Genomic DNA, 14,502 nt, shown 5'->3' on the forward strand with positions numbered 1-14,502 from the left:
TTTCGGACGAATGCAATTTTTGAACGAAAAACGAAATAAATAAAAACGAATTTCGGGAGTAACTAAATAAATTAAGTTTTCAGACGAAAACGAAATTCCGAAACGAAATATTTTACTCTGCACATGTCTAATAATTGGTTCAGTGGGTATATAGACGTGAGAACTCAAGAGAAACAAGAGTGGCACAGAGGATTGCAACCACATGAGTGTCAGATTCCCAGGGAAGGTACGTGGTTGGACATAAAAAATGTTTTATTAGGTTGCTATTTGCTGCTATGCATCTTTTTTTTACTGAAGTAGCTGGCTTTTCATTGGTCCGGCCAATGTATAATTTTTAATAAGTTTGATATCATTTTTGTTTTATTATACAAGATTTGATTTAGTTTTATCATTCATTCTGGTTTTATAAAATAAACAAGAAATCTCCTCACTTTGCAATGTTCCGTTCTGAGTCCTGTTCTTTTTTTTATTACAATAGAATATGACTAATAAATATTCGGTGATTGGAATGTGATCAGTTCATAGAGAGTCGTCCATTGGGGTTTTATTAGTGAGATGGAGAGTACAGAATGTCCAGTTCCAGGAGGTCCAGTTCCAAAGATTCCGGAAGGTACAAAGTCAGAAGGTCCATTTCCAGAGAGCCCAGAAGTACCAGTTCCAAAGAGTCCAGAAAGTCTAGTTCAAAAGTGTAGACTGTAGAGAGTCATCCTTTGGGGATTTATTAGTGAGATGGAGAGTCCAGAAGGTCCAGTTCTGGAGGGTCCAGAAGGTCCAGTTCTGGAGGGTCCAGAAGGTCCAGTTTCAGAGAGCCCAGAAGGTCCAGTTTCAGAGATCCAAGAAGGTCCAGTTTCAGAGATCCAAGAAGGTCCAGTTTCAGAGAGTCCAGAAGGTCCAGTTTTAGAGAGTCCAGAAGGTCCAGTTCCACACATGTGCCAGCTGAGATTCTAAGGATACAGCAATTAAAAATACCACATAGAATAATCCCATCACCGCCATCTTGGTTCTCCTCCTCATTGTGACAGTATTAGCCCTTGTACACACGGTCGGAGATTCCGACAGAATGTTTCCTATCGGATCGTTTTGTCGGATATTCTGACTGTATGTTGTCTGCATCGGACTGTTTCCGTCGGAATATCCGACGGACCAAGTTTTCCAACTTGCCGGTAAAATTTTCCGACAAAATGCTCCTATCGGACATACTCCGATCATGTGTAGCCTACTCCGAAGTGCCACGCATGCTCAGATCACATTTCTAGACCAAAGCTATTGGCTACTAGCCTGAATGTAGACTCGTCGTAACGAAATAACGTCATCAAGTTATGTACAATCGGATTTTCCGACAACTTAGTCCGACCGTGTGAAGGTCCAGTTTCAGAGATCCAAGAAGGTCCAGTTCCAAAGAGTCCAGGAGATCTTGTTCCAAAATGTAGAGAGTCATCCACTGAGTTGAGAGGTATCTTAATATAGCACGGTCTTATCCCGAAGGGTCCCGACGCGCATAGCAAAGATCCTGGGAAGAGAGGGCCCAGGGACCAGAAGCAGCATAGAGCAGCAGAAGGGTAGAAGAGAGAGACTACGCAGGAAAAGCCAAGTCTTCAGTAACCCATGGAAGACCGGAATAGTGGGGGCCTCCTGGAGCTCGACAGGGAGGCTATTCCATAGTACGGCACCCTGGTGGGAGAAGGCCCGACCACCACGTCGGATCTTAGAGGGTCTATTAGGGTTTTATTAGTGAGATGGAGAGTCCAGAAGGTCCAGTTCTAAAGTTTCCAGAAGGTGCCATTCCAGAGGGTCCAGAAGGTCCTGTTTCAGAGAGCCTGGAAGGTCCAGTTTCAGAGAGCCCAGAAAGTCCAGTTCCAAAGAGTCCAGAAGGTCTAGTTCCAAAGAGTGCAGAAAGTGCAGTTCCACACGTGTGTCAGCTGATATTCTAAGGCCGTGTACACATGACCGGACTTTCCAGCAGACTAGGTCCGGCAGTCTTCCTGACGGACTTCCGACTGACTTTCTGAATGAACAGACTTGGCCACACACAATCACACCAAAGTCCGACGGATTCGACCGTGATGACGTATGACCGGACTAGAATAAGGAAGTTCATAGCCAGTATCCAATAGCTGCCCTAGCGTCGGTTGTTGTCCGTCGGACTAGCATACAGACAAACTGATTTTTCGACCGGACTCGAGTCCGTCGGAAAGATTTGGAACATGTTTTAAATCTAAAGGCCGTCTGATTTTTCGACAGCAAAGGTCCGATGAAGCCCACACACAATCGAATTGTACTCTCCTGTACATACTGCCCACTGTCATACCCTCCACAAGCCTCTCCTGTACATACTGTCTACTGTTATACCCTCCACACTCCTCTCCTGTACATACTGCACAGTTTCATACCCTCCACACTCCTTTCCTGTACATGCTGCCCACTGTCATACCCTCCACACTCCTCTCCTGCATATAATGATTTGATCCCCTGCAGATTTTGTAAGTTTGCTCACTAACAAAGAAATGAAGGGTCTATAATTTTTATCATAGGTGTATTTTTAATGATAGCGACAGAATATTAAGCAAAAATCCAGAAAAAAAACACAGGATGCAAATCTTATAAATGGAGTTGTGGTTCAGTGAGTAAAATAAGTATTTGATCCCCAAGCAAATCATGACTTGGTGGAGAAACCCGTGTTGGCATGCATAGAGGTAAGACGTTTCTTGTAGTTGGTGACCGGGTTTGCACACATCTCAGAAGGGATTTTGGTCCACTCTTCTTTACAGATCTTCTCTAAGTCCTTAAGGTTTCTTGGCTGTCTCTTCGGAACTCAAATTTTTTAGCTCCCTCCATAAATTTTCTATAGGATTAAGGTCTGGAGACTGGCTAGGCCACTCCATGACCTTAATATGCTTTTGCTTGAGCCACTCCTTTGTTGTCCTAGCGGTATATTTTGGGTCGTTGTCATGCTAGAAAACCCATCCATGACCCGTCAGGTCTAGGGTTGCCACCTCATCCCTTTAAACCCGAACACCTTCGAATTACACGGGGTTCTGGGGCTGATTAAGGTGGTAATTAAACTCACTTGTTGCCTTATCTGCATTTAATTAGCCTCAAAATAATCTTGCATTTTTATTCTCATTTTTCAATCAATAATTGCTTTTATTGATTTATTTAAAAAAAAAATAATTCATTATATTTTTTTAATTGTTTGGATATTACCTTGGATGTTTTATAGACAAGAGAATTTCAGAAAGAAGCTGTCAAAAGTATAGAAAAAAAATAATATAGGCGGCAAATTTTATATTATCCACAAGGAGGTGATCCGACATATTGTTGGTGGAACGCACAGGCAGGAAGTGGTAAGAGGAAAAGAAAGGAAGTGATGTCACATACAGTTAGTTCCGGGTCAGAGGTGAGTCGAGAGGAAGTAAAAAGGAGACATTGATGGAACTGGCAGCAGAGGAGGTAATGAGATCTTATTTTAAATTTACACCCAGTAACCCCCCCGTCATGTCCGTCCTCTTCCTCCATAGTCACTGTGATGTCATTTATCTCCAACATTCACTACTACAGACATATCACATCCTGTATATTTAAGTTATATTAATAATATGTGCCCAGATACATCCTAAATATAGATCCATTTATCAAACTGTCCATCCAGAGCCTCTGGTTTATAGACTGGATACGTCCTAAATTTAGAACCATTTATCCAACTGTCCATCCAGAGCCTCTGGTTTATAGACCGGATACATCCTAAATATAGAACCATTTATCCAACTGTCCATCCAGAGCCTCTGGTTTATAGACTGGATACGTCCTAAATATAGAGCCATTTATCCAACTGTCCATCCAGAGCCTCTGGTTTATAGACCAGATACATCCTAAATATAGAGCCATTTATCCAACTGTCCATCCAGAGCCTCTGGTTTATAGACCGGATACATCCTAAATATAGAACCATTTATCCAACTGTCCATCCAGAGCCTCTGGTTTATAGACCGGATACAACCAAGATATTAAACTGTTTGGCCAGGGTTGCTTATTGGGAATGAATATTAGTAATATTATGTTTTCTTCCAGTTCCGTTGATACACAATAGGGGTTGATTTACTAAAACTGAAGAGTGCAAAATCTGATGCAGCTCTGCATGGAAACCAATCAGCTTCCAGTTTATTTTTTGGCAAAGTTTAACTGAACAAGATGAAGTTAGAAGCTGATTGGCTGCCATGCACAGCTTCGCCAGATTTCGCACTCAACCCATTGTCTTAGGGATAATATAGGAAGCTGTGTCAGATGTCAGAACTATGGAGGGACGATTAATCCCAGTACTGGGCAGATAATTATCAACTTTCTACTTCTATAGAAAGGAGTCTCCTGTATAGATCACATGACCAAATCAATAAGAATGAATGAGGGCCAAAGTCACATGACTGAGAGGATCTTAAACCTCACCCTGGAGATCATCTACCTGCTGACCGGAGAGGTGAGGGGGATTCTGGGAAGTCACATGATATCACTCCTTATTCTATCTGATTGAAGAGGTGAGGAGGATTCTGGGAAGTCTGTAGTGATAAGTTTTCTTTCTGTCCTTCAGGATTACAAAGTAGTGAGAAAAATATCTGGTGAACCATTAACACCCAACAACTGCCTTCACAGGACATCACCCATCACAGTTTCTCCACCTCCCTGCCTGACAACAGAGGTAACCAGCGCCAAGAAGATTCTAGAAGTCACCAAGAAGATGATGGGGCTGCTGACAGGAGAGGTGAGGAGGATTCTGGGAATTCTGGGACATTATCCAGTAACAGACAAGGGATGTGTCTGGATGGTGACTGTATCATTGTGTGTGTCAGGTTCCTATAAGGTGTCAGGATGTCACTGTCTATTTCTCCATGGAGGAGTGGGAGTATTTAGAAGGACACAAGGATCTCTACAAGGACGTCATGATGGACAACCAGCCGGCCTTCAGTGATCTTATAACTGGAAAGAAAATATTTCACTTACCAAAGAGGATATTGAACCTCGTTCTAGAGATTCTTGAGCTGCTAATTGGTCAGGTGAGAAATTCTGAGATGTAGCCTCACTTTAATGTTTGAGGGCAAGAGGAGTCTGAGGATTCTCAGATTTTTATATTTATTATTTTATTGCACAGGATTGTATAATAGAGAAAAGGCCGTCTGCAGAGCAGAACGGAACCAGGAGAGATCACTGTTTGACACCAAAATTGAGCAACAGCCTGATCCTCATTACTGAGCCTTCTACTTTGATGCCCGAGATACAAAATGAGCAAAATATTCTAGACCTCACCAAGAAGATGATGGAGCTGCTGGCAGGAGAGGTGAGGAGGATTCTGGGAATTCTGGGGCATAAACCAGTAACAGACAAGGGATGTGTCTGGATGGTGACTGTATCATTGTGTGTGTCAGGTTCCTATAAGGTGTCAGGATGTCACTGTCTATTTCTCCATGGAGGAGTGGGAGTATTTAGAAGGACACAAGGATCTCTACAAGGATGTCATGATGGACAATCAGCCGCCCCTCACATCACCGGGTAAGAGGAGACTTTATTGTAAAGGAGAGAGCAGTACGGAGGCTCCACCTAGATCCCCCATCATCTGATAAACACATAGAAACAATGTATTCAGTCAGTGTGTGTGTTTCCTACAGATGGATCCAGTAATGGGAACCCACCAGAGAGATGTCTCCATCCTCTATATTCCCGAGATTCCATACAGAAAGATCACACCATCCCCCACCATGATCAGGTAGGTGGGACTGAGCTGCAGGTAGAGATTCTTTAAAGTTATCTCTCGTTTCTTTTCACACTCACGTATTTTGTAATCTTTGGGGTTCAGGATGACATACTGAAAGATATCAAAGTGGAAGTTAAAGAGGAAGAAGAAGCAAAAGGAGCTCAACAGTCAATGGAGGAGGGAGAGATGATTATTAAAAGGAAACAGAAGGAATATTCTCTATATATAAACACAAGTAAGTAATAAATACTAAATGGAGAAACGTTCTTTGTTAGAGGATTAGAAAAATGATATGCCCATTAAACTGAGCAAAAGATCCATCTCTATTCCTCAATATAACGTCATGTTCCCAACAAATGAGGAGGAGATACTGTACACCATATGAAAGGTCCATCTCCATTCCTCAATATAACGTCATGTTCCCAACAAATGAGGAGGAGATACTGTACACCATATGAAAGGTCCATCTCCATTCCTCAATATAATGTCATGTTCCCAACAAATGAGGAGGAGATACTGTACACCATATGAAAGGTCCATCTCCATTCCTCAATATAATGTCATGTTCCCAACAAATGAGGAGGAGATACTGTACATCAAATTAAAGATCCACCTCTGTTACCTACACAAGTAACCAATGTGATCATTGTACAAACTCTATTATCCGGTGTAGTTTAGGTGTATTTGTATTGTTGATCTGGTTTGGACTCGCAGTTTGGTGGTTTAATTGCTCTCAAATCGATGCCGGAGTTCTGTGAAAATGTTGATTGCTGTACCATCAAGTATGACTCCCGTTTGTAAGACATAAAAAATACTTATCACTTTTTTCTATCTATTTTCCGACAGATGAACACTGTCCACAAAACCGGAATACCTCTGAGGGACAATATTTGTTATCTCCGGATTATAACGCAGAAGATGATGTCATCACACAACATTCTCCAGAAGTAAATCCCATTACTCATAGTAGACACCACAGACCTCACCGATTGGGGAGATCAATGGATCCCTCCAATCCTGAGGAACCTTCTCATAAATCACGTTCTCTAACTCCAGAGATGCATCTACAATCTCAGACTAATTCCAAGGAACGTTCTTTAAACCATGAAGGAGTTCACACGGGAAAGCGTTCATTCAATGGAAAGAGAGGTCCTCTTACGCACCGGAGAAGTCGCAAGGCCGAGCGTCCTCATTCGTGTTCGGAGTGCGGGAAATGTTTCACCCAGAAAGGAAGCCTCCTTATACACCAGAGAATTCACACAGGCGTGCGTCCTTTTTCATGCTCGGTGTGCGGGAAATGTTTCACTGCGCAAGGAAACCTTCTTAGACACGAGAGAAGTCACACGGGTGAGCGTCCTTTTTCATGTTCGGAGTGCGGGAAGTGTTTCACGGATAAAGTAAACCTCCTTCTGCACCAGAGAAGCCACACGGGGGAGCGTCCCTTTTCATGTTCGGAGTGCGGGAAATGTTTTAGTCAAAAAGGAAACCTCCTTCAGCACCAGAGAATCCATACGGGCGTGCGTCCTTTTTCGTGTTCGGAGTGCGGGAAATCTTTCACTACAAAAGGAGAACTTCTTCAGCACCAGAGAAGTCATATGGGCGAGCGTCCATATTCGTGTTCAGAGTGCGGGAAATGTTTCACTGCGAAACGAAACCTTCTTAGACACCAGAGGAGCCACACAGGTGAGTGCCCCTATTCGTGTCCAGAATGCGGGAAGTGTTTCACTCAGAAAGTAAGCCTTCTGAAACACCAGAAAAGCCACACCGGAGAGCGTGCCTTCTCGTGTTCCGAGTGCGGGAAATCTTTCATTACCAAAGGAGAGCTTCTTCAACACCAAAGAATTCACACGGGCGTGCGTCCTTATTCATGTTCCGTGTGCGGGAAAGGTTTCACTGCGAAAGGAAGCCTCCATAAACACCAGAGAACTCACTCGGGCGAGCGTCCCTTTTCGTGCTCCGAGTGTGGGAAATGTTTCACGGACAAAGGAAACCTCGTTCAGCACCAGAGGAGTCACAGGGACGAGCGTCCTTTTTCATGCTCCGAGTGCGGCAAATGTTTCACTACAAAAGGAGAGCTGGTTCAACACCAGAAAATTCACACAGGCGTGCGTCCTTATTCGTGCGCCGTGTGCGGGAAATGTTTCACCGCCAAAGGAAACCTTCTTAGGCACGAGAAAAGTCACACGGGCGAGCGCCCTTACCCATGCTCCGCCTGCGGGAAATGTTTTACCGCGAAAGCAAACCTTCTTCAACACCAGAGAAAGTCGCACGGTTGACCGTCCTTTTTTCACGTTCAATGTGTGGGAAATGCTTGAGACAATTTATTCAAACACCTGAGAATTTGCAAGTGCAGTTTTTCATGCTCAGAGTGCGGGAAATGTTTTCAATAAAAATGGAATCTAATTAGACATCCGACTTTGTTTAGCTTCTGATGCTGTTCATAAATGTATGGTGGTATTTCACGGGTGGATCTATTTCGTCTATAGACAGCACAATGAAAAAGTATTCATACCCTGTGAAATTTTCCACATTTTCTCATGTTTTTTCTTCACATTTTATTGGGATTTTATGTGATGGACCAACACAAAGTGGCTCATAATTGTAAATTGTAATTGGAAAATTATAAATGTTTTTCAAAAATGTTTACAAATAAATATGTGAAAAGTGTGGGGGGGGGGCATTTGTATTCAGCCCCCTTTACTCCGATACCCCTAACTAAAATCTATTGGAACCCGTTGCCTTCAGAAGTCACCGAATTAGTAAATAGAGTCCATCTGTGTGTAATTTAATCTCAGTATAAATACAGCTGTTCTGTGAAGCCCTCAGAGGTTTGGAGAACATTAGTGAACAAACAGCATCATGAAGGCCAAGGAACACACCAGGCAGGTCAGGGATAAAGTTTTGGAGAAGTATAAAGGAGGGTTAGGTTATAAAAAAAAAAAATATCCCAAGCTTTGAACATCTCACGGAGCTCTGTTCAATCCATCATCGGAAAATGGAAAGAGTATGGGCACAACTGCAAACCTACCAAGACATGGCCGTCCACCTAAACTGACCGGGCCGGGCAAGGAGAGCATTCATCAGAGAAGAGCCAAGAGGTCCATGGTAACTCTGGAGGAGCTACAGAGATCCACAGCTCAGGGGGGAGAATCTGTCCACAGGACAACTATTAGCCGTCTCTCCACAAATCTGCCCTTTATGGAAGAGTGACAAGAAGAAAGACATTGGAGGAAGAAAATCATAAGAAGTCCTGTTGGTGAGAAGCCATGTGGAGGACACAGCAAACATGTGGAAAAAGGTGATCTGGTCAGATGAGACCAAAATTGAACTTTTCGGCCTAAAAGCAAAACGCTATGTGTGGGGGGAAAACTAACACTGCCCATCCCCCTGATCACACCATCCCCACCGTGAAACATGGTGGTGGCAGCATCATGTGGAGGGTATGCTTTTCTTCAGCAGGGACAGGGAAGATGGTCAGGGTTGGTGGGAAGATGGATGGAGCCAAATACACGACAATCTTAGAAGAAAACCTGTTAGAGTCTGCAGAAGACTTGAGAACGGGGTCGGAGGTTCCCCTTCCAGCAGGACAACGACCCGAAACATCCAGCCAGAGCTACAATGGAATGGTTTACATCAAAGCATATTCATGTGTTAGAATGGCCCGGTCACAGTCCAGACCTAAATCCCATTGAGAATCTGTGGCAAGACTTGAAAATTGCTGTTCACAGACGCTCTCCATCCAATCTGACAGAACTTGAGATATTTTACAAAGAAGAATGGGCAGAAATGTCCCTCTCTAGATGGGCAAAGCTGGTAGAGACATCCCCAAAAAGACATGCAGAGCTGTAATTGCAGTGAAAGGGGGTTCTACAAAGTGTCGACTCAGGGGGGCGCCGTACAAATGCCCCCCCACACGTTTCACATATTTATTTGTAAAAAAATGTGAAAACAATTTATCATTTTCCTTCCACTTCACAATTACGTGCCACCTTGTGTTGGTCCATCACATAAAACCCCAATAAATTATTTTTACGTTCTTGGTTGTAACGTGACAAAATTTGGAAAATTTCATGAGGTGTGAATACTTTTTCAAGGCACCGTATGAAAACAACACATATATAAAGGGGTACCTCCAGGCCAAAGGGACATTTCTGTTATTGGCACGTCTCTTGGGTTGAATCTTATGAAAGGCTCCAGTGGGGAGGTCTGTTTCTACAGTCCCTCTCACATTGGGGAGCCCTCATTCCTTTTCCCCTTTTTTTCTTTGCATTCTCTACGATGTTAGATTAAAGTCAAGCAGGGAGAGATGGAGCCTCTCGTAATGGGCTCAGTGGATATGTAGACTCAGAGAACTCAAGAGACATGAGAATAGCAGGGAATGATTGTAACCACTACGAGCATCAGATTCCCCGGGGAGGTAAGTGGCGAGACATACACTCAATGCCCACTTTATTGGATACACCTTACTAGCCCCGGGTCGGACCCCCTTTTGCCTTCATTCTTGGTGGCGTAGATTCAACAAGGCGTTGGAAACGTTCCTCAGAGATTTTGGTCCATAGTGACACGATAACATCAAACGCTTGCTTCAGATTTGTCAGCTGCTCATCCATGAGTTCAATCTCCCGTTCCACCAAAGGTGCTCCATTGGATGAGATGTGGTGAGTGTGGAGACCGGTGGAGTACAGCGACCTCATTGTCCAGTGGTGAGATGATTGGAACTTTGCGACATGGTGCATTATCCTGCTGGAAGGAACCCCTAGCAACCTCTGGAGGAACCCTAGTCGAGAACTTCCTAAACATCAGAAGAGGAGAGCAAGGACTTCCTAAACATCAGAAGAGGAGAGCAAGGACTTCCTAAACATCAGAAGAGGGAGAGCAAGGACTTCCTAAACATCAGAAGAGGAGAGCAAGGACTTCCTAAACATCAGAAGAGGGAGAGCAAGGACTTCCTAAACATCAGAAGAGGGAGAGCAAGGACTTCCTAAACATCAGAAGAGGAGAGCAAGGACTTCCTAAACATCAGAAGAGGGAGAGCAAGGACTTCCTAAACATCAGAAGAGGGAGAGCAAGGACTTCCTAAACATCAGAAGAGGAGAGCAAGGACTTCCTAAACATCAGAAGAAGAGAGCAAGGACTTCCTAAACATCAGAAGAGAACAAGGACTTCCTAAACATCAGAAGAGAACAAGGTCTTCCTAAACATCAGAAGAGAACAAGGTCTTCCTAAACATCAGAAGAGAACAAGGACTTCCTAAACATCAGAAGAGGTAAGCAAGGACTTCCTAAACATCAGAAGAGGTGAGCATGTACTTCCTAAACATCAGAAGAGGAGAACAAGGACTTCCTAAACATCAGAAGAGAGCAAAGACTTCCTAAACATCAGAAGAGAACAAGGTCTTCCTAAACATCAGAAGAGAGCAAGGACTTCCTAAACATCAGAAGAAGAGAGCAAGGACTTCCTAAACATCAGAAGAGGTGAGCAAGGACTTCCTAAACATCAGAAGAGGTGAGCAAGGACTTCCTCAACATCAGAAGAAGAGAGCAAGGACTTCCTAAACATCAGAAGAAGAGAGCAAGGACTTCCTAAACATCAGAAGAGGAGAGCAAGGACTTCCTAAACATCAGAAGAGGAGAGCAAGGACTTCCTAAACATCAGAAGAGGAGAGCAAGGACTTCCTAAACATCAGAAGAGGAGAGCAAGGACTTCCTAAACATCAGAAGAGGAGAGCAAGGACTTCCTAAACATCAGAAGAGGAGAGCAAGGACTTCCTAAACATCAGAAGAGGTGAGCATTATCCTGCTGGAAGGAGCCATTAGAACAGTGATTCTCAACCAGGGTTCCATGGAACCCTAGGGTTTCTCCAGAGGTTGCTAGAGGTTCCTTCAGCACTGTGCAATTTCTGCCTCTCAGATAACGTCCCACTCACACCATTGATCTTCTTAGCTCTCTGTGAAGAGGTAATTCTTCAAAATGACCACAAGTGTAAGGACCATTCTTCCCACTGACCATCACACTAATGTATCATAAGTTGTAGATTTCAAATTTTTAGCCGGGGTTTCCCCGAGACCAGAGAACTATTTCAAGGGATCCTCTGTGTTGAAAAGGTTGAGAAAGGCTGCATTAGAAGACGGAGGACACTGTAGTCATAAAGGGATGGACATGGTCAGCCACAATACTCAGGTAGGGCGTGGTGTTTAAATGATGATCAATTTGGTACGAAGGAGTCAAAAGTGTGCCAAGAAATTATCCCCCACACCATTACACCACCAGGCCGAACAGTTGATACAAGGCAAGATGAATCCATGCTTTCATGTTGTTTACTTCAAGTTTTGACCCTACCATCTGAATGTCGCAGCTGAAATCGAGACTCATGGGACCAGGCAATGTTTTTCCAATTTTCTATTGTCCAATTTTGGTGAGCCTGTGCCAATTGTAGCCTCAGTTTCCTGTTCTTGGCTTACCGGAGTGGCACCCAGTGTGGTCTTCTGCTGCTGTAGCCCATCTGCTGCGGGGTTCGATGTGTTGTGCATTTAGAGATGGTATTCTGCATACCTTGGTTGTAACGAGTGGTTATTTGAGTTACTGTTGCCGTTCTATCATCTGGAACCAGTCTGCCCATTCTCCTCTGACATCAACAAGGCATTTTCCTCCACACAACTGCCGCTCACTGGATATTTTCTCTTTTCCCCACCATTCTCTGTAAACCCGAGAGATGGTTGTGTGTGAAAATCCCAGAAATACTCAGACCAGCCCCGTCTGGCACCAACAAGCATGCCACGTTCAAAGTCACTTAAATACCCTTTCTTCCCCATTCTGATGCTCGATTTGAACTTTAGCAAGTTACCTTCACCAGGTCTAGATGACGAAATGCATTGAGCTGCTGCCATGTGATTGGCTAATTAGCAGTCTGTGTTACCAAGCAACTGAATAGGTTGCTATTTGCTGCTATACATCATTGCTCATGGTTTTTTTTTTGTTGTTTTTTTTTTTTTACTGAAGTAGTTGGCTTTTCATTGGTCCAGCCAATGTATAATTATTAATAACTTTGATATAATATTTGTTTTAGTATTATCATTTATTCTGATGTTATCAAATAAACAAGAAATCTCCACATTTTGCAATATTCTGAATCCTGTTTTGTTTTTCTTACAATAGACTGTGTGTATTATATGATTGGTGCTTAGATATGGTCAGTTCAGAGAGTCATCCATTGGTATTGCATTGGTGAGATAGAAAGTCCAAAAGGTTCATTTCCAGAAAGTCCAGAAGGTTCATTTCTAGAAGGTCCAGATCCAGGGAGTCCAGAAGGTTCAGCTCCAGAGAGTCCAGAAGGTTCAGCTCCAGAGAGTCCAGAAGGTTCAGCTCCAGAGAGTCCAGAAGGTTCAGTTCCAGAGAGTCCAGAAGGTTCAGTTCCAGAGAGTCCAGAAGGTTCAGTTCCAGAGAGTCCAGAAGGTTCAGTTCCAGAGAGTCCAGAAGGTTCAGTTCCAGAGAGTCCAGAAGGTTCAGTTCCAGAGAGTCCAGAAGGTTCAGTTCCAGAGAGTCCAGAAGCTTCAGTTCCAGAGAGTCCAGAAGGTTCAGTTCCAGAGAGTCCAGAAGGACCTGTTCCAGAAGGTTCAGTTTCAGAGTGCCCAGAAGGTTCAGTTTCAGAGAATTCAGAAGATTCAGTTCCAGAGAGTCCAGAAGGTTCAGTTCCAGAGAGTCGAAAAGGTCCAGTTTCAGAGAGTTCAGAAGGTCCAGTTTCAGAGAGCCCAGAAGGCCTGGTTACAGGGAGTCCGAAAGGTTCAGTTCCATGTATTATATGATTGGATATGATCAGTTTATAAAGAGTCATCCATTGGTAATGCATTTGTAAGATAGAGTCCAGAAGGTCCAGTTCCAGAGAGTCCAGAAGGTCCAGGTCCAGAGAGTCCAGAAGGTCCAGGTCCAGAGAGTCCAGAAGGTCCAGGTCCAGAGAGTCCAGAAGATTCAGTTCCAGAGTCCAAAAGGTCCAGTTTCAGGGAGTTCAGAAGTTCCAGTTTCAGAGATTTCAAAAGGTCCAGATCCAAGGAGTCCTCAAGGTTCGGTTCCAGAGAGTCCATAAGGTTCAGTTTCAGAAGGTCCAGTTTCAGGGAATTCAGAAGATTCCATTCCAGAGAGTCCAGAAGGTTCAGTTCCAGAGAGTCCAAAAGGTCCAGTTTCAGGGAGTTCAGAAGGTCCAGTTTCAGAGAGTCCAGAAAGTCTGATTTCAGAGAGTCCAGTTCCAGAGTGTCCATAAGGTTCAGGTGCAGAAGGTCCAGTTCCAGAGTCAAGTTCCAAATGTGTGTCAGCTAATATTCTAATGCCACATATACACGGTCGTAAAATGCACCAGCAAAAGACCGATGAGAGCTTTTGGCAGCAAAATGCGACGTGTGTACGTTCCATCGGACTTTTGCTGAATTCCAGCCAGCAAAAGATTGAGAGCATGTTCTCAATTTTTCGGTCAGAAATTCCAATTATCTGTAACAATTACGATGCGCAAAATTCCTACGCATGCTTGGAAACATTTTGACGCATGCTCGGAAGCATTGAACTTCATTTTCTCAGCTCGTCGTAGTGTTGTACGTCACCATGTTCTTGGCGGTCGAAAGTTCAGGGAACTTTTGTGTGACCGTGTGTTTATGCAAGCCAAGCTTGAGCGGAATTCTGTCGGAACAACCATCCAAGATTTTTGTGACGGAAAATCCGCTTGTGTGTACGCGGCATAAGGATACATGGAGCCACTACAGATACCACTTGGAATG

The 14,502-nt window shown here is 43.8% G+C and overlaps 2 protein-coding genes across 2 annotated transcripts in view; both read left to right on the forward strand.

The window, feature by feature from the left end:
• Positions 1-8,148, forward strand: part of LOC143955506 (uncharacterized) — a 106,639-nt gene extending 98,491 nt beyond the window's left edge. Inside the window, 1 exon segment of the mRNA XM_077465540.1 lies at positions 7,080-8,148. Within this exon segment, the coding sequence (XP_077321666.1) occupies positions 7,080-8,055 (976 nt within the window). The 3' untranslated portion in view covers positions 8,056-8,148.
• LOC143955860 (uncharacterized) lies at positions 137-5,967 on the forward strand. The gene is made up of 7 exons (XM_077465979.1): positions 137-3,450; positions 4,352-4,471; positions 4,583-4,753; positions 4,842-5,045; positions 5,141-5,326; positions 5,415-5,752; positions 5,843-5,967. The coding sequence occupies exons 1-6, from the start codon at positions 3,430-3,432 to the stop codon at positions 5,604-5,606; spliced, it is 894 nt and encodes a 297-aa protein (XP_077322105.1). The 5' UTR covers positions 137-3,429; the 3' UTR covers positions 5,607-5,752; positions 5,843-5,967.
• Positions 8,149-14,502: the final 6,354 nt, after the last annotated feature.

Source organism: Lithobates pipiens, unplaced genomic scaffold (assembly GCF_037356315.1).
Source record: "Lithobates pipiens isolate NorthernLeopardFrog02 unplaced genomic scaffold, aLitPip1_a1.2 Scaffold_35, whole genome shotgun sequence".
In the NCBI taxonomy this organism is placed as follows: domain Eukaryota; kingdom Metazoa; phylum Chordata; class Amphibia; order Anura; family Ranidae; genus Lithobates; species Lithobates pipiens.